Raw genomic sequence first — 27,309 nt, 5'->3', positions numbered from 1 at the left:
AAACACAAAACAGGAAAATCCAAACTTAGCTTGTCCAGAAGGTTCTAGGAGCAGGGAGCAGAGGTAACAAGACACACTGGATACATTGATAACCGGCGAGGAAATGCCAGCAAAGCCAGGATAAATAGGAAACTCCCATATGCTGATGGAACAGGTGGAACCCAGAAACCCAGGAAAGACAAGTCACCCAGTACCATGAGTAACCACCAGAGGGAGCCCAAAAACAGAACTCACAACAGTACCCCCCCCTTGAGGAGGGGTCACCGAACCCTCACGAGAACCACCAGGGCGACCAGGATGAGCCCTATGAAAAGCGCGAACCAAATCATCAGCATGAACATCCGAGGCAACCACCCAAGAATTATCCTCCTGACCATAACCCTTCCACTTGACCAAATACTGGAGTTTCCGTCTGGAAACACGAGAATCCAAGATCTTCTCCACAACATACTCCAATTCTCCCTCCACCAGCACTGGAGCAGGAGGCTCAAGAGAAGGAACAACAGGTTCCTCATACTTCCGCAACAACGACCGATGAAACACATTATGAATAGCAAACGATGCCGGGAGATCCAAACGAAACGACACAGGGTTAAGAATTTCCAAGATCCTATAGGGACCGATGAACCGAGGCTTGAACTTAGGAGAAGAGACCTTCATAGGAACAAAACGAGAAGACAACCACACCAAGTCACCAACAAGAAGTCGAGGACCCACGCGGCGACGGCGATTAGCAAACTGCTGAGCCTTCTCCTGGGACAACTTCAAATTGTCCACCACATGACTCCAAATCCGATGCAACCTATCCACCACCATGTCCACTCCAGGACAATCAGAAGGTTCCACCTGACCAGAGGAAAAACGAGGATGAAACCCCGAATTACAAAAGAAAGGAGAAACCAAGGTAGCAGAACTAGCCCGATTATTAAGCGCAAACTCGGCCAGCGGCAAAAAGGTAACCCAGTCATCCTGATCAGCAGAAACAAAACACCTTAAATAAGTTTCCAAGGTCTGATTAGTTCGTTCAGTCTGGCCATTCGTCTGAGGATGGAATGCAGACGAAAAGGACAAATCAATGCCCATCTTAGCACAGAAAGTCCGCCAAAATCTAGACACAAACTGGGATCCCCTGTCAGAAACGATGTTCTCAGGAATCCCATGCAAACGAACCACATTCTGAAAAAACAGAGGGACCAACTCAGAGGAGGAAGGCAACTTAGGCAAGGGTACCAGATGAACCATTTTAGAAAAGCGATCACACACAACCCAGATAACGGACATTTTTTGAGAGACAGGGAGATCCGAAATAAAGTCCATGGAAATGTGCGTCCAAGGCCTCTTCGGGATAGGCAAAGGTGACAACAATCCACTGGCCCGAGAACAGCAAGGCTTAGCCCGAGCACAAACCTCACAAGACTGCACAAAAGAACGCACATCCCTCGACAAGGAAGGCCACCAAAAAGACCTGGCCACCAAGTCTCTAGTACCAAATATTCCAGGATGACCTGCCAACGCAGAAGAATGGACCTCGGAGATGACTCTACTGGTCCAATTATCCGGAACAAACAGTCTCTCAGGCGGACAACGATCAGGTTTAACCACCTGAAACTCCTGCAAAGCACGTCGCAAGTCTGGGGAGACAGCAGACAAAATCACCCCATCCCTAAGGATACCAGAGGGCTCAGAATTTCCAAGGGAGTCAGGCACAAAACTCCTAGAAAGAGCATCCGCCTTCACATTCTTTGAACCTGGCAGGTATGAAACCACAAAATTGAAACGAGAGAAAAACAGTGACCAACGAGCCTGTCTAGGATTCAGACGCCTGGCAGACTCAAGGTAAATCAAATTTTTGTGATCAGTCAAGACCACCACACGATGTCTAGCACCCTCTAGCCAATGACGCCACTCCTCAAATGCCCACTTCATGGCCAAAAGTTCCCGATTACCAACATCATAATTCCGCTCAGCCGGCGAAAACTTTCTAGAAAAAAACGCGCATGGCTTCATCACTGAACCATCGGAGCTTCTCTGTGACAAAACCGCCCCCGCTCCCATCTCGGAAGCATCAACCTCAACCTGAAAAGGGAGCGAAACATCTGGCTGACGCAACACAGGAGCAGAAGAAAACCGGCGCTTAAGTTCCTGAAAGGCCTCCACAGCCGCAGGAGACCAATTAGCAACATCAGCACCCTTCTTAGTCAAATCCGTCAAAGGCTTAACAACACTAGAAAAATTAGTTATAAAACGACGATAGAAATTAGCAAAGCCCAAGAACTTCTGTAGACTCTTAAGAGATGTAGGCTGCGTCCAGTCACAAATAGCCTGAACCTTGACGGGATCCATCTCAATAGTAGAAGGGGAAAAAATATACCCCAAGAAAGAAATCTTCTGGACTCCAAAAAGACACTTTGAGCCTTTTACAAACAAGGAATTGGCCCGCATGACCTGAAACACCTTCCTGACCTGCTGAACATGAGACTCCCAGTCATCAGAAAAAACCAAAATATCATCCAAATACACAATCATAAATTTATCCAGATATTCACGGAAAATATCGTGCATAAAGGACTGGAAGACTGAAGGAGCATTAGAAAGTCCAAAAGGCATTACCAAATACTCAAAATGGCCCTCAGGCGTATTAAATGCGGTTTTCCACTCATCACCTTGCTTTATTCGTATAAGATTATACGCACCCCGAAGATCAATCTTAGTGAACCATTTAGCCCCCTTAATGCGAGCAAACAAATCAGTCAACAATGGCAAAGGATACTGATATTTTACGGTAATCTTATTCAAAAGACGATAATCTATACAAGGCCTCAAGGAACCATCTTTCTTGGCTACGAAAAAAAAACCTGCTCCCAAAGGGGACAAAGATGGACGGATATGTCCCTTTTCCAAGGACTCCTTAACATAATCCCGCATAGCAGTATGCTCTGGCACTGAAAGATTGAACAAACGACCTTTAGGAAATTTACTGCCCGGAATTAAATTTATAGCACAATCGCAATCCCTGTGAGGAGGAAGCGAACTGAGCTTAGGCTCCTCAAAAACATCCCGATAGACAAAAACACAGGAATCTCAGAAGGAGTAGATGAAGCGATAGAAATCGGAGGTGCATCATCATGAACCCCCTGACAACCCCAGCTTAACACAGACACTGATTTCCAGTCAAGGACTGGATTATGAGTTTGTAACCATGGCAGACCAAGTACTAGAACATCATGCAAATTATACAGTACCAGGAAGCGAATCACCTCCTGATGAACGGGAGTCATACGCATGGTCACTTGTGTCCAGTACTGAGGTTTATTCATAGCCAAAGGTGTAGAGTCAATTCCCTTCAAAGGAATAGGGACTTCCAGAGGCTCCAGACTAAACCCACAGCGATTGGCAAATGACCAATCCATAAGACTCAGGGCAGCGCCTGAATCCACATAGGCATCGACGGAAATGGATGATAATGAACAAATCAGAGTCACAGACAGAATGAACTTAGACTGTAAAGTACTAATGGCAACAGACTTATCAACCTTTTTTGTGCGTCTAGAGCATGCTGATATAACATGAGCTGAATCACCACAATAAAAGCACAACCCTTTTTTCCGCCTATACTTTTGCCGTTCACTTCTGGACTGAATTCTATCACATTGCATTATCTCAGGTGACGGTTCAGACGACACCGCCAAATGATGCACAGGTTTGCGCTCCCGTAAACGCCGATCAATCTGAACAGCCATAGTCATAGACTCATTCAGACCAGCAGGCGCAGGGAACCCCACCATAACATCTTTAATGGCCTCAGAAAGGCCATCTCTAAACTTTGCAGCCAGAGCGCACTCATTCCACTGAGTAAGTACCGACCACTTCCGAAATTTTTGACAATAAATTTCTGCTTCATCTTGCCCCTGAGAGAGGGCCAACAAAGCTTTTTCAGCCTGAATCTCTTGGTTAGGTTCCTCATAGAGCAAACCCAATGCCAGAAAAAACGCATCTGCATTAAGCAACGCAGGGTCCCCTGGTGCCAATGCAAATGCCCAATCCTGAGGGTCACCCCGCAGGAAAGATATAATTATCTTGACTTGCTGAGCAGGGTCTCCAGAGGAGCGAGATTTCAAAGAAAGAAACAACTTGCAATTATTCAGAAAACGAGATCTATCTCCAGAAAAAAACTCTGGGACAGGAATTCTAGGTTCAGACATAGGAGCATGTATAACAAAATCCTGTATATTTTGAACCTTAGTGGCAAGATTATTCAGGCTGGAAGCCAAACTCTGGACGTCCATGATAAACAGCTGAGATCAGAGCCATTCAAAGATTAAGAGGAGGAGGAAGTAGCCAGGCTGCAATAAGGCTAGGCAGCAAACTCTGAGGGGAAAAAAAAAAAAAAAAAAACTTCCTCAGACTACTAATCCTCCTACTTCAGCCAATACAATTAACACTTTGTGGGCCGGTTATACTGTCATGATCCCAATGGCAGGGGATCACAAAAAGGACAAGCACAGATACAAACAAGCTCTAGGGCGATGGAACCTGAGCTGACCGCGACCCTGAACCTAACACACAAATAAAAGTAGCCGGGGAACGTGCCTACGATGATCCTAGACGTCTCGCTCCAGCCGAAGATCTAACTTCCCCTATCAGAAGAAACACAGACCTCTCTTGCCTCCAGAGAAATACCCCACAGCAAATAGCAGCCCCCCACATATAATGACGGTGAAATGAGAGGAAAGCACATACGTAGTATGAAAACAGTTTCAGCAAAATGAGGCCCGTTAAAGCTAGATAGCAGAGGATACAAAAGTGAACTGCGCGGTCAGCGAAAAACCCTTCAAAAAACCATCCTGAAATTACTTGAACTCATGTGCCAACTCATGGTACATGAAAAGCAATTTCAGCCCACTAGAGCAACCAGCAGCAGAGAATCACAAATCTGCAGGCTGGACTAAAAACCAAATTAAGCAAAACACAAAACAGGAAAATCCAAACTTAGCTTGTCCAGAAGGTTCTAGGAGCAGGGAGCAGAGGTAACAAGACACACTGGATACATTGATAACCGGCGAGGAAATGCCAGCAAAGCCAGGATAAATAGGAAACTCCCATATGCTGATGGAACAGGTGGAACCCAGAAACCCAGGAAAGACAAGTCACCCAGTACCATCAGTAACCACCAGAGGGAGCCCAAAAACAGAACTCACAACACAGATCCTCTCTCTCGTATGGTGCTGTCATGGATTCTGGAAAACTAAATTACTGGTAAGTAATTATTTTTTATGAATAATCTAGATAAGAGAACTGGAGGTAAAACTAATCAAATTTGCAGGTGATTCAAAGCTAGGAGGGATAGCTAACACTACTGAAGATAGAAAGGATTCAGAAAGATCTATGTAAGATTGAACAATGGGCAGCAAATAGAATATTTCACAGGGAGAAAATCAAAATTCTACATCTGGGCAAGAAAAACTAAAATTACATCTATAGAATGGGAAGAATAGAACTAAGAACCAGTAAGTATGGGGGGAAAAAAAGACTTGATTATATTAATAGATCACAGAGTGCACGAGTCAACAGTTTGATACAGCAACAAAAAAAGGCAAACACAGTTCCAGGATGTATTAAGAGAAGCATAGAGTCTAGATCACGTGAAGTAATTACCCCCCTCTGCTTTTCCTTGGTCAGGCCTCATCTGGAATACTGTGTCCAGTTCAGGGCACCACATTTTAAAAAGACTTTAAAAAAACTGGTGCAAGTTCAGAGTAGATCTACCAGAATGTTGAGTGGACTGCAAAATATGTCCTACGAGGAACAGTTAAAGGATCTGTGAATGTTTAGGTTGCAAAAAAGAAGGCTAAAAGGAGACTTAATAGCTGTCTACAAATATCTGAATGCATGTCAGTGTAGAGGGATCATCCTTATACTCATACCATGCTCGGGTGGTCTCCAAGTATTTTGGCGTGCACGGAGATTTAGTTTTCATCGCCGCAGCTGCATGTTTTGCGACTGCTAGACAGCCTGAATACATGTGGGGGTTGCCTGCTTGTTAGGGAATTCCCACATGTATTCAGCCTGTCTAGCAGCCACAAATCATGCAGCTGTGGCGATGAAAACTAAATCCCCGAGCATTCCAAAATACTCGGAGACCACCCGAGCATGCTCGGGAAAACCCGAGTAATGAGTATACTAGCTCATCACTAGTGGTGAGTCCTCCTTCAATGGAAGTCCTCAAACAGAGGCTGGACAGAAAGCTGTCTGAGATGGTTTAGTGACTCCTGCATTGAGCAGGGGGTTTGACACGATGACTCTGGAGGTCCCTTCCAACTCCTAACATTCTATGAAAATGGACTTTTCATAAAAGATACAATTTCTACAGCATCAGAAATGCAAGGCACTTTCTCTTTTACTAACAAATTTAAAAAATAATTTCAGGATATATTTTATTATATTTGGTCATATAGACATAGCTGTATATATTAAGACAACATAACACGTTTGACACAGAATTATAACTCTGAATTGTGCAACATGTATTAGAGTATTCACAGTATAGAAAGTGTTTTCGAATTTTCGTAAGGAAAATAAGTTTGACCCCCTCCAGATTTCCGTGTGCTTAAAATACTTTAAAAGGGTCTAAGAAATAAAAAATTAAAAATCGTCAACATCCATGCAACAGGTGTCACATATGAAACAATCTTCGAACAATGACAAAATAGAATCTCTTTTGCACGTCCTCGTAACCGTGTCAATGCTTTCATAAAAATAAAAATCGATACAAAATAAATACATATAAAAGAGATGACACAATAAAATTGGAGTCACTCAAGTAGCAAGGCGTTCACAGAATGCCACATTCAAGAAGGTTTTAAGAGTCTATTTGTAAGATGGTGCCATTGCCTCCAGTAGTCAGTGTGATGTTCACTGTGGGAGGGGAACTACAACTTCAACATAATTAATTGGAAAGAACCCCGATTCCCCATTGACCATGCCTTCGAACCAGTTCTCATCAATTTGGTTGGTTAATGTGATGATATCGCCTTCTTTGAAGCCAAGTTCACCTTCATTCTCAGGGTCAAAGTCATATAGCGCTCTGCAACAAGGCTGATCCAAATGCATGGTAGAACCTAGGGGAATACAAACGGTTAATAAGCGCTGTTATTAACCAAGGTCATTTCTGTTACAGCTGTCAAAACTGCAGTAGTTATTTTATAGTGAAAACTATTGTTCACATATATCAAACACCATATGACACTACCTTAACTAAAAAAAATGACACGTTCTGATAGTGTTATTAACCCCTTAAAGGGATATTCCCATCTCCAAGATCCTATCCCAATATGTAGTAGGTGTAGTAATTATAATAATAGAAAATACCTCCAATCAGAAACATATTATAGGCTTTCTTATTGACTATGTCTCTTTTCTCACGTGCAGGCATTGCAGGACCTTGCTAAGGTCCTGCAATGCCTGCACTTGAGGAAGACTATGGTGAAGAAGAAAAACTATACTACTTTTTTTAATTGGAGGTATTTGCTAATATTATTATTACACCTACTATATATTGGAATAGGATCTTGGAGATGGGTATATCATTTTAGGCTATGTGCACACGTTGCAGATTTGGCTTCGGATTTGCAGCAGTTTTCCATCAGGTTTACAGTACCATGTAAACCTATGGAAAACCAAATCCGCAGTGCCCATGGTGCGGAAAATACCATGGGGAAACGCTGCGTTGTATTTTCCGCAGCATGTCAATTCTTTGTGCGGATTCCGCAGCGGTTTACACCTGCTCCTCAATAGGAATTCGCAGGTGGAACCCACACAAAATCCGCAGGTAAAACGCAGTGGGTTTTACCTGCGGATTTTGCAAAAATGGTGCGGAAAAATCCGCACACGAATCTGCAATGTGTGCACATAGCCTCAAGTTGCTATACATGTAATACTTATTTGACAACCTGCTGCAGCCAGCTCCAATCCAAATCATTCAACCCCTTAAAGGGAACCTGTCACCCCGGTTTTTCAGTACGAGATAAAAATACTGTTAAATAGGGCCTGAGCTGTGTGTTACTATAGTGTATTTTGTGTACCCTGATTCCACCCCTAAGCTGCCGAAATAACTTACCAAAGTCGCCGTTTTCGCCTGTCAATCAGGCTGGTCAGGTCAGATGGGCGTAGCGACATCGCTGGTTCTTCCCCCAGATCTTGCATATATTTCCGTTGGTGGCGTAGTGGTTTGCGCATGCCCATCTTTTGAATCCACTGGGCAGGAGAAGAAAAAACGCGCGATCGGCGCTATTTCCCTGGTGATCTGTGGGGGCGGCCATCTTCCTGAGGCCACGCGTGCGCATATGGACTCCTCTGCTGCCCGGGGCTTCAGGAAAATGGCCGCTGTATGCCGCGCGTGCGCAGATGGAGATCGCGGCGTCCATTTTCCTGCAGTTGAGATGCTTCAGGAAAATGGCCGCGTTTTTGTTGCGGAATTTGTGCGTTTTTTTTACCTCTGTGGATTTCTATAATGGAAAGGGTCAGAAACGCTGCAGTTCTGCACAAAAGAAGTAGCATGCTATTTCTTTTGATCCGCAGCGGTTTTCATGCGGATTTTTCCGCACCATTAGCACAGCATTTTTTTTTCTATTTATTTACATTGTACTGTAAATCACTTTGCGGAACTGCAGCGTTTCTGCGTGGAAAAGTCCGCTGCGCATCCACACCAATTCCGCATCGTGTGCACACAGCCTAAAAAAACACCGCTCTGGAAACCTGTGTCTCAACTGACAGAGCTGTATTGTAGGCACATATACTGGACCTGCTCAGTGTACCCAGCATAAAAACTTATTGTTGGAATTTAACCTTAGATGGAAAGAACAAAGAAGGTCACCTGTACCTGATAACTTTGTGGATGAACCGCTGGAGATCCCATTATGTTGTAGTCTTTCGTCTGAGTCTAGTACGGACATTATCGATCTTGACTGGTGTTCCCGTTTCGGGCGACTGGATGCGGAATTTATTCTGAAAACAAAAGGCATAGGTTTACCATATAACCTTCTTAAAATACTTGCACTTGGCTGTTTCTAGAACTCCCACAGATTAGTATAAAGCAGCAGTGTACATGCTTGACTGCAGGCCTTCAGTATGCAAATTTGATCAAGTAGGGGACCCCATAATGGTGATTGTGGTGACCCAAGAATTATAGTGTAATATGTATTAATTTTCATTGCACAAATCAATAGTACACATGAAAGTAAGCAACTTTGTGATGTATTTTATGAAAGAAATCTGCCTCTCTCTCCTTCTAGACGGACCAAGTCATATTCAAAATTCTCAATTCACAGGTAACATCTGTAGACACAATGTTACATTACTGAGATAGGAGATGGGCAGCTGCTTCTAACATGATGATGGAGAGGAGGAGCTAGTCTGAGCTCCTCCCCCTTCAATCTACAAAGAATCCTATGTGTAGCAACTGCCATCTCCACCTTCACTGAAGACAGATTTTACCTGTGAGCTGAAAATTGTGAAAATCACTGATCAGTCCACGAAGAGCGAGAAGCGGATTTTTCTGATAAAATGTTACAAAATTGCTTACTTTCATGTCTTCTATTGATTTATGAAATAAAATTTAAAAAGATGCTTACACTTTAATATATATTTTAAAAGGAACCTGTCAGCAGATTTTCCCAATATAAAGTAGGGCCAGCACCTTTAAGCCTGCTTTTATAGCATTCTGGTATGCTGTATGTATGTCCCCAATTCAATATGGAGAAACACAAAAAAAGTCCCTTCATTATGCTGCTCACGATGAAATCTGGTCCGATGGGAGTCTCTGGTGTTACAGTGCTCTGCCCTGGACAGGGCAAAGAGGAGTGCGTAGGAGCGTTGATGGGAGACACTGTGTGGGTGACATAGGTCGCGCCATCCACATGAAGCGGAGAAGGAAGACGGCAATTATAAGAAAAGAGGCACCGGATCAAGACCGGAGAAGCCCATCGGACTGGACCACCCTGTCTGTAAGTATAATAAACAGTCTTTTTTGGGCCTTGCATACGGGGCACACTTACAGAACAAAATGCTGTAAAAGAGGGCTTAACGATGCTGGCCCTACTATATATTGGGAAAACCAGGTGACTGATTCACTTGAAATGTTGTGACCAAATTCTGTGCGCACAATGCGATCACGATTTTTTTTTTTCTGTAAATTTTTCCAAAAGTCTTCATGTGGTTTCCTTCCTGCAGTTGTGCATTTTGTCAGAGGCTAGGAGTTGAGATTTATACGGGAGCACAGTTGTGTGTAAGATCTAGGCAGCTGCACTTGTAGTCTGTGACTAAGGTTTTGAATATGGATTTATGATGGAGGATAGGCGTGTGGAGAGGATTACGCTGCTGTAGACGATGAGTGGCACCACGCTTCAAGGTAGATCCAAATAGATTTATTTACACTTTCTTTTGGTTCAAAACGAAGCCTTCTTCAAAATCGCTATATCTGTATTTTTAAGAATGCACACAAGTATTTTCTCCACTAGGTACATGGGGTGACTGAAGGCCCACTCAGTACGTAAGGACTTGTTTTCACTTGCGAGGAACATGTCCGTGTCTCGCATGTGGAAACGAAGCTCTGGTGCCGGCACTGCAGAGCGGAGCGTGCGGCCGCATAGGAACACATGGAGCCGCACGCTCCGCTCCGGAGTGCCGGCGCCAGAGCTTTGTTTCCACATGCGAGACACGGACGTGTTCCTCGCAAGTGAAAACACGCCCTAATACTCAGGCTCGGACTGGCCCATAGGGGAACGGAAATCCCCGGTGGGCCCCAACGCCATTATATGGGCAGTACTTGGCATAATTCATTCTGTATAGAAAAAATCTGCATGTCAGTTGATTTACCAAACTATTATATCGAGGTGAAGGTAAATTTGTGAACAAGGGTAGTGTAATATTTGCATGCCGGTGAAAAGTGGGCCCCCCAAAGTCTATGTTACTGATGGGCCCTTGGCTCCCCAGTCCGACACTGATAATACTATCCTGGTACTGGCGCTGTGTGACCCATCAAACGGGTCCATACACATGGCGGTGCCATTTGTATTGGGTCCAAACAGAAAGCAACCGTGATTTGTCTTTCATCCATCCAGTATCTGTGTCCATACATATACACTACTGGTAACCTGCATTCACATATTCAGACTGATGCAATATTTTTAACCAAAGCTAGGAGTGGATACAATTAAAAAAAAAAAAAAAAAAAAAAACATGGAAATATTTTTCCCTATACTTTTCCAAACTTTTTGATCCATTCCTGGTTTCAGAAAGCAAAATATTTCATCAAATACAAGCCAAAAAGCTACACGCATGAATCCGATCTCAATGTAAGAGTGTGTGATTAATCTGCTTTATGAAGTGCAGATTTTGGAGGGGGGTTGTTAATTTGAATGCTGTAATACCTATCTTGCCTCTTAATGCCATATAGTGGTACCTGGCTCTTGACACGATGGTATCCAACACACCTGCCTCAATGGATAAATGACAGCATTTTCATAGAGCAGATTAGTGTGATCAACACAGAAAAGCACATAAAGGCTATGTGCACACATTGCGGATTAGGCTTAGGAATTTCTGGTGCGGATTCTGCCTCTCCTGGCAGAAAACGCACATGCGGATTTGTCGCGGTTTTTTTTGTGCGGTTCTGCAGCGTTTTTTGTGCGTTTTTGCTGCGGTTTTCTTGCGGATTTGCTGCGTTTTTTACCCCTGCGGTTTTCTATAATGGAATGGGTACAAAAACGCTGCAGATTCACAAAAAAGAAGTGACATGCTACTTCTTTTATACCGCAGTGTTTCCGCAGCGGATTTTCCGCAAAGTGTGCACAGCATTTTTTTTTCTCATTGTACTGTAAATCAATTGCGGATCTGCAGCGTTTCTGCGCCGCAAAAAACGCTGCGGATCCGCAGAGAATCCGCAACGTGTGCACATAGCCAAATAAGTATTGGCTCCTCTCACCTGTTGTGTAGCCGGCTGTGGAGGTCTTCCAGGATCTGTGTACACTGTCTATGGTAGTCCAGTGCGGCATCTATGAATACTGCCAGCTGGCTCACCTGCTCTACCTGGAAGAGCGAGGGCAGAGCGAGATCAGTAACAAGAACCTTACATTTCTATCACACTTCTGCTTCCGTATGCCTGAGATTCTGGTAATTTCTTTAATGTAAAAATGAAACCAATTTATTAGATTCTTGTGTCTGATATTTCCAGCAACAGATATCATTAAATGATAACTATATTTACAAATCCTTTTTCAGAATATGCTGTCTTGTGTGCTTGAGGACTAACATTATTCCTTACAATTACATGACTTGTATTCTGTGTTTTCACAACTTTTCCCATTGGCATTATTGTGGATATTTGAATTAAGAGTTCTGGATCAAGAATGCTTTCATAGAAAACTCCATTGCACATGTGGACACTGAATATATGAAATTGGTACTGCGTTACTGCTGTAGAAAACATGTTCCGAAATGAAGGTACTTGGCGCATAAGGAAGCTCAATACCCAGCAAATTTCTGGATTGGGTCAGATTTTCATCAATATATCAGTTTTTATTATTAAGGATTTTCTCACATGCAAAACAAATGAAAAAACAAATGGCAAAGCTTCTTCTACCCATTGCAATGTTACCGCACCTATGGTACTTGTGTGTTCTCAGTGAGCCTCACAAACCCATAGACCTATCTGGGTGATTTTCATCTGAGACTGATCATAAACGGCTTATCTCTTGTGATATTTTGATGGCACACTGTTCACAAAAAAATAAATAAAACTGGACATGTGGACAGCACCACTGAAATTAATGGGTACATTACCTATCCCTGAAAACCGCAGATAAAACACATACATGAAAAAGGACGTCTGAATGATGTCTAAGGCCACGTTCACGCATTCAGTATTTGGAGAGTTTTTTACCTCAGTATTTGTTTTTTAAATACTTTTATTGAGATTTTCTATTAGAAAAGGTAGTGGATAAAGGGAAAGGAGGAGGGAGGGTTAACATTGGAGAAGGAGGGGATTTACCTCAGTATTTTTAAGCCAAAACCAGGAGAGGAACAGAGGAAAATAGAAACACCTCACCACTTCTGGATTTATCACCCACTCCTGGTTTTGGCTTACAAATACTGAGGTAAAAAACTCACCAAATAATGATAGTGTGAATGTGGCCTTAGTCTGCAAAAAATGCAATGCATACTGCATGGTCTTCTGTCATATTTGTTGAAATCCCTAACATCCACATGGTGCCAGTAACAAATCTGTCACTATGTACAAAGTGTTCCAGAAAATGCCAGCGCTATACAAGTGACAGATAAAAACATATTGCATGACCTAAGAAAAGCATCTTTTATGAGTTCTATGAATTGCCACTAGAAGGCAGAATACAATATTGGCTAATATTATAAGTCCACTAGCCTTAGGAAATCGTCCTTTTCCTTCCACTTGAAGGCTATAATCTACAGCTTTCCAATATAACAGATGTAAGGCTGGTGCCACACAGTGACATGTTGCGCAGCCAAAAATATTTGTGCACCTTGTCTGTGACTCACTGATGCACAATTTAGCTGTAGAAAAAACACAGACAAATCGCAGACAGGATGCATGCGACTTGCATTGAAGTTTATGGCAAGTGCGTTGTATGCAATCTGTGACCAGCAAAAGAAAATCCAATATATTTGGAAACATTTGTGGCTGTGTCGCAATGTGAAACCGCACCCTCAATGTCGTGTGATCGCTTTCACCGTATAGCCCTAGTCTAAAGTTTCCAATATTCTTGTTCTGTGCCGGAGATATTTATTTAGAGCCAAGGTGATAGGACAGCTCTTCCTAATCTATCTGGACAAGATTTGTTTCCATTCTAGGCTTTAAAGGAAATCTGCCAAAGGTTACTGTCTCCTCATCTGAGAACAGCACAGAGATCCTGATTCCAGCAATGTGTCACTTACTAGGCTGCTTCCTGTAGTTCTTATAAACTCACAGTTTTATCATCAGGAAATTATCACTAGAAGATTAATAAACCTGCTGTGTAATACTCCACAGTCATGAGCTCTGTATAACCCCGCTTGCACTACTGATTGGCAGCTTTCTGCCTATGCACAGTTGCCATTTGGAGAACTGGTAGATCTGCAGCAATTAAAACAGTGACTGTGAAAACTGCAGCAAGAAGCCCAGCAATTGACATATCACAGGAATCAGGGCCTCTCCCCTTATATCATGCTGCTTTCAGATGGGGTAGCAAAAACCTGGTGACCTAGACTCCCTTTAAGTCTTGGACACAGACAATAGTATGCAGGAGCCATACACTGAAACATTCCACCCGGAAAGAAACGTTTCTGGTTTTGGACACTGACCAGGTATAGACTTACAGTAAATATCTAGTGCTCTGCATATTAGATTGATACCCAGACTTCTATTTCAATCCCACTGATTTTTTTTTTAAATGAATATTAATGTGTCTGCCAATTTCTGGTGATGCTTTTAATATTAACTGGAGTGAAGCAGTGAAAGTCCTGAATTATGCATACGGGATATGTCACTTCACAATACATCAAGCTTCTGGGAAAGCGAATCAATCATGATGGCCTCACATGTCTCCTCTCAGACCAAGTGCAACACAAAATGATGCTAAGGGCTCATTCAGATGAGATGTTTTCTGCCTGGTGTGCACACAGACCGATTGTATCCACAGTGTGCTCATCATGGACCGGCTCCCTGCACTGAAACACTGCAGCAATGGACGGCCCATCCGGGATGCAGGCAGCACCCAGAGCTACATATGATGCCGTCACATCCACAATCTGGGGATGTCTGAATCCAGCCCCACAGCATAATGGAAACACGGACCAGTAATGTTGGCATATTGTGGATGTGGTTGGCTCCGTGTGCTCGTCCCCTTTGCAGATGGGTGCCGGAGCTGCCTTACATTGCATGTACTATTCTGTTCTGTAAAATGAACCAGAACAGTGCATGCCATGATTTTTTTCACGAGGTGTAGAAAATTGCCCATTTACAATGGTGCACTGGCTATAGAGGGTTACCTGGACCATACCTATGCCCAGCAGAGATGAGCGAACAGGAACTTAAAAATTCAGGGTTCTTTCCGTACAGTTAGTGTCCAGTGCTAAACGCCGAGCACAGATTTCTCCCGGAAGTCTGTTACAGAGAAAGAGAATTTTCCAAGTCAAAAGTTCAGATCCCCATTGTTTTCAATGGGGTTCAAATTCAGCTACAGTTCTGGTACCTGAACCGAGCTTGGGATAAAGTTTGGGTCGGGTACCATAACCTGAACTTCCACGGGTCCGCTCATACGGGCTCCGCTCACAGTGCCTGCACTGACTGTAGGTCTTCTGACCGCATCTAACGGCTTCATTAGGACAACGTGGCTGTTAGATCAGGTCAGGGGGCCAGCTCTCGGCCTGCGGACCACCTAACAATGTTGTTTATTTTCACCTTTAGGCTGAATCCACACAGACCTAAAAAAGGCCCAGAAAATTCAACCACAGAATCCACAAATCTAACATTTTAATGTTGATTTGCAAGGAATAAAATGCACAGAATTGATGAAAAAAAAGAATCCTTGGAAATTCTGCTGCATTTCCATGGCAACTCAGCATCAAAATCTGCATAGAAAACATGCTAATTTTGTGGAGAATTAGTTGAAGGCTTAAAATTACAGCACGTGGTTTTGCTCACACTTTATAGTAATTAGACTTATTATAGAAATTAGATAAATTTTAGATTCCTGTGATAAAAGTAAGCTCATTCTTATGGCTGTCCACTACAGTCATGGATGAAAGTGTTGGCACCGCTGAAATTGTTCCAGAAAATGGAGTGCCGTATTTTGCAAACCGTAAGACTAACAGGAGCATAAGACGCACCCCAAATTTTGTGGAGGAAAATAAGAAAATAAGTTGTTTTTTTTAATAAAATGGGGTCATGTCTTATATTCCACGTTTCCGGTAGCTTACCAGGTTGGGAGCAGGGTCACAGGAAGCAGGGTCCCTGCTGCAGGAAGCTGGAGTAGTGGGGCGATGCTGTGGGTCCCGGTTGGGAAGGGTTGTCCCGGTGGTGCGAGGCTGCCCATTGATTTCTGGGCTTCAGGATTGAGATCTCTGCTCTATTATTAAAGTTCTCCGGTTTTTTAAAGAGGAGATTCTAATAAAAGACATATAATACGGGCTGGCTATTTACACTATTACATAATGCAGGTTTATTATTAAAGGGGATGACAGGGACCACAATATTGATGACAGACTGTAAACATTGGTGGGGGTCTGACTCCTGACAGGACCCCTAATGATCAGCTAATATCAGTGCTAGCGGCAACTGGATGAAAACTGAAAGTGCTGGAAAAGCAAGGTCCCAAGCACTGTAGTGGATGTTCTTGTGTATTGCAGCTCAGCTCCCATTCACTTTAAGAAGAACTTAGCTGCAGTTTCCTTACTAATGAGGATACCAGTTGTCAGACCTCAAAATATCAGATATTGATGAACTATCCTGAAGATCCTCGTTAATATCTAAGTATTGGAGTGGAGAACCCTTTAGAGGGCTATTCCCAAACTTGCACGTTATCGCCTATCCACTAGTGATGATTAGCTGATCAGTGGGAATCTGATCTCTAGGACCACTACCAATCACAAGAATCTGAAGTGCCCCACAGAAATGGACTGGTACTGGACCGGCCGCTGGAAATAATGAGTGCTGCCACTTCCAGTCTCAGAATCAGATCCTAAAGGTCGCACTCACAAGGATCAACACGTTATCAACTAGATGGGTAATAACTGACCACACTGGGAAGCAGCTGAGAAGACAGGGGCCCCCAACATCATTTTGGTCCTAGGTCCACACTGTCAGATTGAACCAACTCCTCAGGTGGCAATAAAACATCCTAAACATCATGACATAGATATCTAAAAGGTTCCAATTAGACTTTAGGACTTCCAACTACCAGGAGGATTGAGGTCCTCTTCACGATGCAGAAAGGAAGAGATGATGGATTCAGCTTAATCCATTGACGTTTACGTGAGACACGGACAGGTGAGTGTTTCCATTCTCCCACAACTAACAATGACTATAGCAGCACTCGTGTATGATCATTTCTTTACCTTATAATCTCCTTAACTAGACAATGACTTAGGCCTGGTTTTGGATTACAAATACTGATGTAAAATACTGGCTAAATACTGAACGTGTGAACGTGACCTTACAGAAATAAAAAAGCGGTGGCCCAAAGCCAAAAATAAAATTGTCCCACTGCATATACAGTGCCTACAAGTAGTATTCAACCCCCTGCAGATTTAGCAGGTTTAATAAGATGCAAATAAGTTAGAGCCTTCAAACAAGAGCAGGATTTATTAACAGATGCATAAATCTTACAAACCAAAAAGTTTTGTTGCTCAGTTAAATTTTTATAAATTTTAAACATAAAAGTGTGGGTCAATTATTATTCAACTCCTAGGTTTAATATTTTGTGGAATAACCTTTGTTTGCAATTACAGCTAATAATCGTCTTTTATAAGACCTGATCAGGCCGGCACAGGTCTCTGGGGTTATCTTGGCCCACTCCTCCATGCAGATCTTCTCCAAGTTATCTAGGTTCTTTGGGTGTCTCATGTGGACTTTAATCTTGAGCTCCTTCCACAAGTTTTCAATTGGGTTAAGGTCAGGAGACTGACTAGGCCACTGCAACACCTTGATTTTTTGCCTCTTGAACCAGGCCTTGGTTTTCTTGGCTGTGTGCTTTGGGTCGTTGTCTTGTTGGAAGATGAAATGACGACCCATCTTAAGATCCTTGATGGAGGAGCGGAGGTTCTTGGCCAAAATCTCCAGGTAGGCCGTGCTATCCATCTTCCCATGGATGCGGACCAGATGGCCAGGCCCCTTGGCTGAGAAACAGCCCCACAGCATGATGCTGCCACCACCATGCTTGACTGTAGGGATGGTATTCTTGGGGTCGTATGCAGTGCCATCCAGTCTCCAAACGTCACGTGTGTAGTTGGCACCAAAGATCTCGATCTTGGCCTCATCAGACCAGAGAACCTTGAACCAGTCAGTCTCAGAGTCCTCCAAGTGATCATGAGCAAACTGTAGACGAGCCTTGACATGACGCTTTGAAAGTAAAGGTACCTTACGGGCTCGTCTGGAACGGAGACCATTGCGGTGGAGTACGTTACTTATGGTATTGACTGAAACCAATGTCCCCACTGCCATGAGCTCTTCCCAGAGCTCCTTCCTTGTTGTCCTTGGGTTAGCCTTGACTCTTCGGACAAGCCTGGCCTCGGCACGGGAGGAAACTTTCAAAGGCTGTCCAGGCCGTGTAAGGCTAACAGTAGTTCCATAAGCCTTCCACTTCCGGATGATGCTCCCAACAGTGGAGACAGGTAGGCCCAACTCCTTGGAAAGGGTTTTGTACCCCTTGCCAGCCTTGTGACCCTCCACGATCTTGTCTCTGATGGCCTTGGAATGCTCCTTTGTCTTTCCCATGTTGACCATGTATGAGTGCTGTTCACAAGTTTGGGGAGGGTCTTAAATAGTCAGAAAAGGCTGGAAAAAGAGAATTAATCCAAACATGTGAAGCTCATTGTTCTTTGTGCCTGAACTACTTCTTAATACTTTAGGGGAACCAAACAGAATTCTGGTGGGTTGAGGGGTTGAATAATAAATGACCCTCTGAAAAGACTTTTCACAATTAAAAAGTGCGTTTCACACTTCCAGGCTGATCTACAGTCCAAATGTCACAATGCCAAGTTAATTCCAAATGTGTAAACCTGCTAAATCTGCAGGGGGTTGAATACTACTTGTAGGCACTGTAAATAGCCTAAAAAAGCAAGAAGAAAATGTGCCGGCTACAAATAAAACAAAGCAATTGTGAAAGTCGGGTCAAGTAGCCAGCCCCTGTAGTGTGCTAATGCTCTTCTAGGCACTTATGACATCCGTACTTTACCAGGGCGATCTTATTTTGTCCACAGTGAATTTTATTAATTTGTAGCTTAGGCCTCTTTCACACCTCAGTTTTTTGTCGTCAGTTTCAAACCGCCATTTTCGTCAAATAGCGGATCTGCCCTTTTTTTGGCGGATCCGCTATTTTCCCATTGACTTGCATTAGCGACAGATTGTGGCGGATGGTCGTCCGTTCCATCCGCCATGCGACGGATCCGTCGAGATTTGGCGGACGTTGTCTAGACATTGACGGACTTTGTAACGTTTTTTGTCGCCGCCGAAATGGCGGATCTGTCGCGTCTGCCACTTTCTAGCATGAGCGCCTATGGGCGACGGATCCGTCGCGATCCGTAATTTGGCAGATCCGTCGCCCCAATCCGCTTTTTTTAATTGAGCATGCTCCAAAAAGTGGATACATTGCCCAGACAACCCCAAAACTATATAAAGAGGACAGGTCATTCCCAAATGTGCCAGCCAGCAAGAGAGACCCTGCCACCCAGAGAGACCCTGCCAGCCAGACCCTTCCAGCAAGAGAGGCCCTACCGGCAAGACCCTGTTTTGGAAACAGATGTAAGTGTAAAGTCCTGAAAGCTGCATCTATCTATCCTTTTGTATAGTAGCTTAGAACTCTCTTTATACTTACAAATTCTAGGGACCAAGAGGGACCCAAGCAAGGGACCGACCAACCCAAGATAGACGCAAGCCCCCAAGTTTTGGAAACAGATGTAAGTGTAAAGTCCTGAAAGCTGCATCTATCTATCCTTTTGTATGGTAGCTTAGAACTCTCTTTATGCTTGCAGATTCTAGGGACCAAGAGGGACCCAAGACACGTAGGCAGGCCCCCCAAGACCCCCCCAAGACCATAATGTCTTCTGAGAGCCCCCCAGCACATCGTCAGCAAACTGAGGTGATTATTTTTGTTCTTCATAAATGTTTTATTTTGGTACAACTATGGCAATTGTATTTTAACCCTTTATGTCTTTATTCTGTATTCACAGGAAGATGAAGCAGAGGGGCTTACAGAAGGAGACGGTCAGGGTGGAGAAATACAAGGAGCGCAGACCGATCCTCACATACAACACACTACATTCAGCACAGCACACACATCACATATGCCTCCATCCAAGCACATTATTTATTTATTTATTTATTTAATTCGTCTTCACAATCCGGGGCTCGACGTAGAGTTCCTCAAAGAACCTCCCATAGTCGTCGGAATAATAATCGCGGCGGTCGCCGAAGAGTAAGTTCCTTTTTGGTTCGGTGTTTAGTAAACTGTAAAATTCATGTGGTGTAATCTTTCCCTTTTTATTCTTAACTTTTTGTTAGGCTTCACAGCGTGCTCCCGAACAAGATGACGAAGAGGAGGGCATTGACGTGGACACCCTCATCCAAGCGGTACAAATTCGGGAGCGGTAGAAAGCCGTACATATAGTACAGGTAGAGTGCACTACAGAACATGAAGTACAGGTAGAGTGCACTACAGTACATGTAGTACAGGTGGAAAGCAGTACATAGAGTACAGGAAGAGTGAACTACAGAACATGTAGTGCACGCAGAAAGCAGAACAATACATGTATCACAGGTAAATGGCACTACAGTACATAGAGTGCTTATACAAAGCCGTGTAGTACAGATAGAAAGTAGTATAGTACATGTTGTACAGATAAGGCCTCATTCATACACTTGTTTTTAATATTAGTTCACAAATCAAAAACATACCCATTGTAGTCTACAGGGAGGCTCATGCTCATGTTTGTAGACCAAAAGGCCTTCAAAGTAAGAAAAAAAAAAAAAATTATATATATATATATATATATATATATATATATATATATATATATATATATATATATATATATATATATATATATATATATATATATATATATATTTATATATATATATATATATATATATATATATATATATATACAAAAAAGGAAAACAGCACAAAAAATAATTAAAGAAAAAATGAACTTTAATGCCTGAATGGCGTGGCGACGTTTCGGATATACTATCCTTTCTCAAGCAGTGAACACATATGTGAAGCAGTGTTTTATACAGATCACAGACATATTTCATTAACAATATAGTTAATCCAATCATATAAATAAATATATAGTGCATTATAATCAGTACATACAAGAAAGTGCAATAGTGCATGTTAAAATATCTTTACCGTCAAGCATTACCACCATCGATAATACTGTAACTATAACATCTTAATGTCACAAAAATGTTCAATAAGCTAATAATCTAATCAAACCGACACAGGTGTCCCCAACCTATGAAACATAATCATCTCAGACTTACGATTACAATCGCTACATGTGCGACTGATCCTCGGCGTCCTTAGCAGTCTACTGCGCATGTCACAGCACATCTCCGCAGAGACCCATACTGCTCCTGTTCGCAGCTGCGCAGTGACGCACTGAGGATTACAGCGCCATCTTGGATCAGGGAAAAGCACCCGAATCTTACTATATGTTATAAAAACTCCCATATATTATAGAATTATACGGTAAGGGTGCCCATTAATGCAAAACCGGACCCACATAATCATAATAAATATCTCAGAGAAATAGTAATACAAAATGAAAAGTATATAAACAAACGGAGCAAGAAATAGCATCATAACACGGGGTCATTACAACCACATAATACATATATACCAGGGCAACAATTTCACACTGCCATTATTTAGAAATCGGGTCAGGACAAAAGTCCAAATATGTGTCATGAGGTCAGGGAAAACACCCCCATATAAGGCGGGGTATCCCATTCCTTAGCCGGATCAGACAGACATGAGGGGTGAATGATCCCCTACAATCCGCCCAATTCCTGCAACAGACACAAAAAAGACCCATATAGCTGGCCACATTGTATACCCCTACATCCATATATCAAACATATAAATGACCCAAGCCGTGATACCCACTCTGCTCCATTATATTTATTTATGTTAAATATAATGGAGCAGAGTGGGTATCACGGCTTGGGTCATTTATATGTTTGATATATGGATGTAGGGGTATACAATGTGGCCAGCTATATGGGTCTTTTTTGTGTCTGTTGCAGGAATTGGGCGGATTGTAGGGGATCATTCACCCCTCATGTCTGTCTGATCCGGCTAAGGAATGGGATACCCCGCCTTATATGGGGGTGTTTTCCCTGACCTCATGACACATATTTGGACTTTTGTCCTGACCCGATTTCTAAATAATGGCAGTGTGAAATTGTTGCCCTGGTATATATGTATTATGTGGTTGTAATGACCCCGTGTTATGATGCTATTTCTTGCTCCGTTTGTTTATATACTTTTCATTTTGTATTACTATTTCTCTGAGATATTTATTATGATTATGTGGGTCCGGTTTTGCATTAATGGGCACCCTTACCGTATAATTCTATAATATATGGGAGTTTTTATAACATATAGTAAGATTCGGGTGCTTTTCCCTGATCCAAGATGGCGCTGTAATCCTCAGTGCGTCACTGCGCAGCTGCGAACAGGAGCAGTATGGGTCTCTGCGGAGATGTGCTGTGACATGCGCAGTAGACTGCTAAGGACGCCGAGGATCAGTCGCACATGTAGCGATTGTAATCGTAAGTCTGAGATGATTATGTTTCATAGGTTGGGGACACCTGTGTCGGTTTGATTAGATTATTAGCTTATTGAACATTTTTGTGACATTAAGATGTCATAGTTACAGTATTATCGATGGTGGTAATGCTTGACGGTAAAGATATTTTAACATGCACTATTGCACTTTCTTGTATGTACTGATTATAATGCACTATATATTTATTTATATGATTGGATTAACTATATTGTTAATGAAATATGTCTGTGATCTGTATAAAACACTGCTTCACATATGTGTTCACTGCTTGAGAAAGGATAGTATATCCGAAACGTCGCCACGCCATTCAGGCATTAAAGTTCATTTTTTCTTTAATTATTTTTTGTGCTGTTTTCCTTTTTTGTTCTTATGCTTGGAGGTCACTGGTTCAGTGGTCAGGAAAGCGTTGCACACTTTAAGGTAATACTGGATGCTGTACCAATTTTTTTCTATATATATACAGTGGGGCAAAAAAGTATTTAGTCAGTCAGCAATAGTGCACCACCTAAGTTCCACCACTTAAAAAGATGAGAGGCGTCTGTAATTTACATCATAGGTAGACCTCAACTATGGGAGACAAACTGAGAAAAAAAATCCAGAAAATCACATTGTCTGTTTTTTTAACATTTTATTTGCATATTATGGTGGAAAATAAGTATTTGGTCAGAAACAAAATTTCATCTCAATACTTTGTAATATATCCTTTGTTGGCAATGAGAGAGGTCAAACGTTTTCTGTAAGTCTTCACAAGGTTGCCACACACTGTTGTTGGTATGTTGGCCCATTCCTCCATGCAGATCTCCTCTAGAGCAGTGATGTTTTTTGTTTTTCGCTTGGCAACACGGACTTTCAACTCCCTCCAAAGGTTTTCTATAGGGTTGAGATCTGGAGACTGGCTAGGCCACTCCAGGACCTTGAAATGCTTCTTACGAAGCCACTCCTTCGTTGCCCTGGCGGTGTGCTTTGGATCATTGTCATGTTGAAAGACCCAGCCACGTTTCATCTTCAATGCCCTTGCTGATGGAAGGAGGTTTGCACTCAAAATCTCACGATACATGGCCCCATTCATTCTTTCATGTACCCGGATCAGTCGTCCTGGCCCCTTTGCAGAGAAACAGCCCCAAAGCATGATGTTTCCACCACCATGCTTTACAGTAGGTATGGTGTTTGATGGATGCAACTCAGTATTCTTTTTCCTCCAAACAAGACAAGTTGTGTTTCTACCAAACAGTTCCAGTTTGGTTTCATCAGACCATAGGACATTCTCTCAAAACTCCTCTGGATCATCCAAATGCTCTCTAGCAAACTTCAGACGGGCCTGGACATATACTGGCTTAAGCAGTGGGACACGTCTGGCACTGTAGGATCTGAGTCCATGGTGGCGTAGTGTGTTACTTATGGTAGGCCTTGTTACATTGGTCCCAGTTCTCTGCAGTTCATTCACTAGGTCCCCCCGCGTGGTTCTGGGATTTTTGCTCACCGTTCTTGTGATCATTCTGACCCCACGGGGTGGGATTTTGCGTGGAGCCCCAGATCTAGGGAGATTATCAGTGGTCTTGTATGTTTTCCATTTTCTAATTATTGCTCCCACTGTTGATTTCTTCACTCCAAGCTGGTTGGCTATTGCAGATTCAGTCTTCCCAGCCTGGTGCAGGGCTACAATTTTGTTTCCGGTGTCCTTTGACAGCTCTTTGGTCTTCACCATAGTGGAGTTTGGAGTCAGACTGTTTGAGGGTGTGCACAGGTGTCTTTTTATACTGATAACAAGTTTAAACAGGTGCCATTACTACAGGTAATGAGTGGAGGAAAGAGGAGACTCTTAAAGAAGAAGTTACAGGTCTGTGAGAGCCAGAAATCTTGATTGTTTGTTTCTGACCAAATACTTATTTTCAACCATAATATGCAAAAAAAATGATAAAAAAACAGACAATGTGATTTTCTGGATTTTTTTTTCTCAGTTTGTCTCCCATAGTTGAGGTCTACCTATGATGTAAATTACAGACGCCTCTCATCTTTTTAAGTGGTGGAACTTGCACTATTGCTGACTGACTAAATACTTTTTTGCCCCACTGTGTATGTATATATATATATATATATATATATATATATATATATATATATATATATATATATATAAAAAAAATAGAGACGTGTCTAGTCACCAAATAAAGTCCAAGAATGAGGGTATGTGTCCACGTTCAGGATTGCATCAGGATTTGGTCAGGATTTAATGCAGGTGAAATCCTGACCAAATCTGTACCTGAGGTCACTGGCAGGTCACCTGCATTGTCCTTGCGTTTTTTATGCACTGCAAGAACATGCTGCGTTCTTAAAAGACGCGCCGCATGTGCGTTTTTGCGGGTATGCCGCATGCGTTTTTTCCTGCATAGTGGAGACGGGATTTCATTAAATCCCCTCCACTATGCTGTAACATCTGGACGCTGCGTTTTTGACGCTGCGGCTCAAACGTGGAAACATACCCTAACAGTTTAGCTGACAGCACAACTGACAGAAGGATGCCCGTCCTAATTCCACTGGACCCAAGTGGAGGAGCACATACCATAAATTGAAGTGAAGGACAGCATCCAATCCAGGTGAAAAAAAATCCTCTTTATTGTGCCAAATGTATTTGGCACAATAAAGAGGATTTTTTTCACCTGGATTGGATGCTGTCCTTCACTTCAATTTATACTCACCAAATAAAGTCTATGTGTCTATGAACAGCGCGACAGCACACAGAATGCACACTAGTTGCATTATAGCACTGTCCATTTGTTCATGTTTGTTTGCTAGAAAACAGCTTGAGAATCCTCTATCAATTTATGTTGAGAAGATCTGATGAAACTATGATGGAAAAAATTGACAAACTCTGATAAAAATTGATTTTGTGTTTTTTCAAGTATGAGAAAAATCCCTGACATCAGAATGAGGCCTAAAGTGCTGTACAGGTAAAGTGCGCTACAGTACATATAGTACAGGTAGACAATAGGACAGTGCTGAATGAAGCACCACTACACAGCCAATCAGAAAACACCTTTGTAAGTGGAAAATATTGTAGAATGAGGTCATTGTAAATTTAGCAAACGTTGTACACAAGATAGAAAATATTTATGGGAAGTAAATATGTAAAGGAACTTACATCATTTTCTAGAAAATTAAACATGCTTCTTTCTGCCAGTTCTTTAGATTCATCAAATTTTTCCACTGCCAGTCGAATTTCTTCATCTGGAATCTTTCCTTGTCGCTTCTTCTTATAGTCGTAGTCTAAGCGGCGGCCTTCCAGCTTTTTCAAATGATACTGAAAATCAAAAATAATAGAAAAGTCACAACTTCAATTCATGGACACATACAGAGTAGTATTATACTGAATTTCTGGTCATGGTGTCCTCCGGCGGCAGGTGAGGAAAACATGCCGCTAAATAAAAATACTTTCACAAATAGAAGAGTTAATAGTTTAATTTTATCAATGAAATAAATACAAACTGAACTAACAATAGAGAAATCCAAATTAAATAAATTAATGGTGACCGCCCTTTGCCTTCAAAGCAGAATAGATTCTTCTAGGAACACTTCCACACAGTTTTGGAAGGAGCTCAGCAGAGAGGTTGGAGAACCACCACCATGCTTCATGCTGCCTACAGACAATCGTTAATTGTACCACTCTCCAGCTCTTAGGCAAACACACTGATTTCTGTTACATCCAAATATTTTAACTTTTGACTTATCAGTTTAGGGCACCAGATGCCATTCTTCTGCACCCCGGTTCTTAGTTAAGGTGTTTGCCCTTGTTTCTATGTCAAAGGTATGGCTTTTTGTTAAATAAATAGGGCAGCACACTGCAGCGCCAAAACATGCAAACTTGAAAAAACGAAATTTGAACTGCATTACTGCACTAGAAATATGAAAAATGAGAGCTTTTAGCGCACAAAAATGGCCAATTTTATGTGTACCTCGTAGCCACGTTACGGCATCTCTCTTATACGAGGTCCTACGTTTGACCTACCTCACTGAGAATAAACGTCTCCATCTGAACGGGTACATGTGAAACCTCTTCTTGGACTCAAATTCTCTCTCTATGTGGAGGGGTATTGGACCTACTATAATTAAAACACCTGAAGCTAGGAGGCGGGGAGTGCACGATCAGAAGGCTAGAGAATACATTTCAAAAACCTGACCTGCACATCCAAACATAGACTGAGTGTGAACAGGTGCTGAACCCAGAGTCGCCAACTCGTATATAGTTAAATAAATAGGGCAGCACACTGCAGCGCCAAAACATGCAAACTTGAAAAAACGAAATTTGAACTGCATTACTGCACTAGAAATATGAAAAATGAGAGCTTTTAGCGCACAAAAATGGCCAATTTTATGTGTACCTCGTAGCCACGTTAAGGCATCTCTCTTATACGAGGTCCTACGTTTGACCTACCTCACTGAGAATAAACGTCTCCATCTGAACGGGTACATGTGAAACCTCTTCTTGGACTCAAATTCTCTCTCTATGTGGAGGGGTATTGGACCTACTATAATTAAAACACCTGAAGCTAGGAGGCGGGGAGTGCACGATCAGAAGGCTAGAGAATACATTTCAAAAACCTGACCTGCACATCCAAACATAGACTGAGTGTGAACAGGTGCTGAACCCAGAGTCGCCAACTCGTATATAGTTAAATAAATAGGGCAGCACACTGCAGCGCCAAAACATGCAAACTTGAAAAAACGAAA

At 42.4% G+C, this 27,309-nt stretch overlaps 1 protein-coding gene across 2 annotated transcripts in view; it reads right to left on the bottom strand.

The window, feature by feature from the left end:
• Positions 1-6,417: 6,417 nt before the first annotated feature.
• Positions 6,418-27,309, bottom strand: part of SH3GL3 (SH3 domain containing GRB2 like 3, endophilin A3) — a 149,826-nt gene continuing 128,934 nt past the window's right edge. Inside the window, exons 6-10 of one of the 2 annotated variants that reach the window (XM_069766098.1) lie at positions 25,724-25,882; positions 11,981-12,084; positions 8,879-9,003; positions 8,117-8,253; positions 6,418-7,118 (exon numbers count right to left, since the gene is read on the bottom strand). In XM_069766098.1, coding sequence (XP_069622199.1) covers positions 8,156-8,253; positions 8,879-9,003; positions 11,981-12,084; positions 25,724-25,882 — 486 coding nt within the window. In that variant the 3' untranslated portion in view covers positions 6,418-7,118; positions 8,117-8,155. The remainder of the gene's footprint in view (positions 7,119-8,116; positions 8,254-8,878; positions 9,004-11,980; positions 12,085-25,723; positions 25,883-27,309) is intronic. The other variant, XM_069766097.1, reaches the window with a different exon arrangement.

The sequence above is a fragment of the Ranitomeya imitator genome, chromosome 4, assembly GCF_032444005.1.
Source record: "Ranitomeya imitator isolate aRanImi1 chromosome 4, aRanImi1.pri, whole genome shotgun sequence".
NCBI classification, from domain to species: domain Eukaryota; kingdom Metazoa; phylum Chordata; class Amphibia; order Anura; family Dendrobatidae; genus Ranitomeya; species Ranitomeya imitator.
The sequence above is the reverse complement of the archived record's forward strand: the minus strand, read 5'-3'. Positions and strand labels throughout refer to the sequence as shown.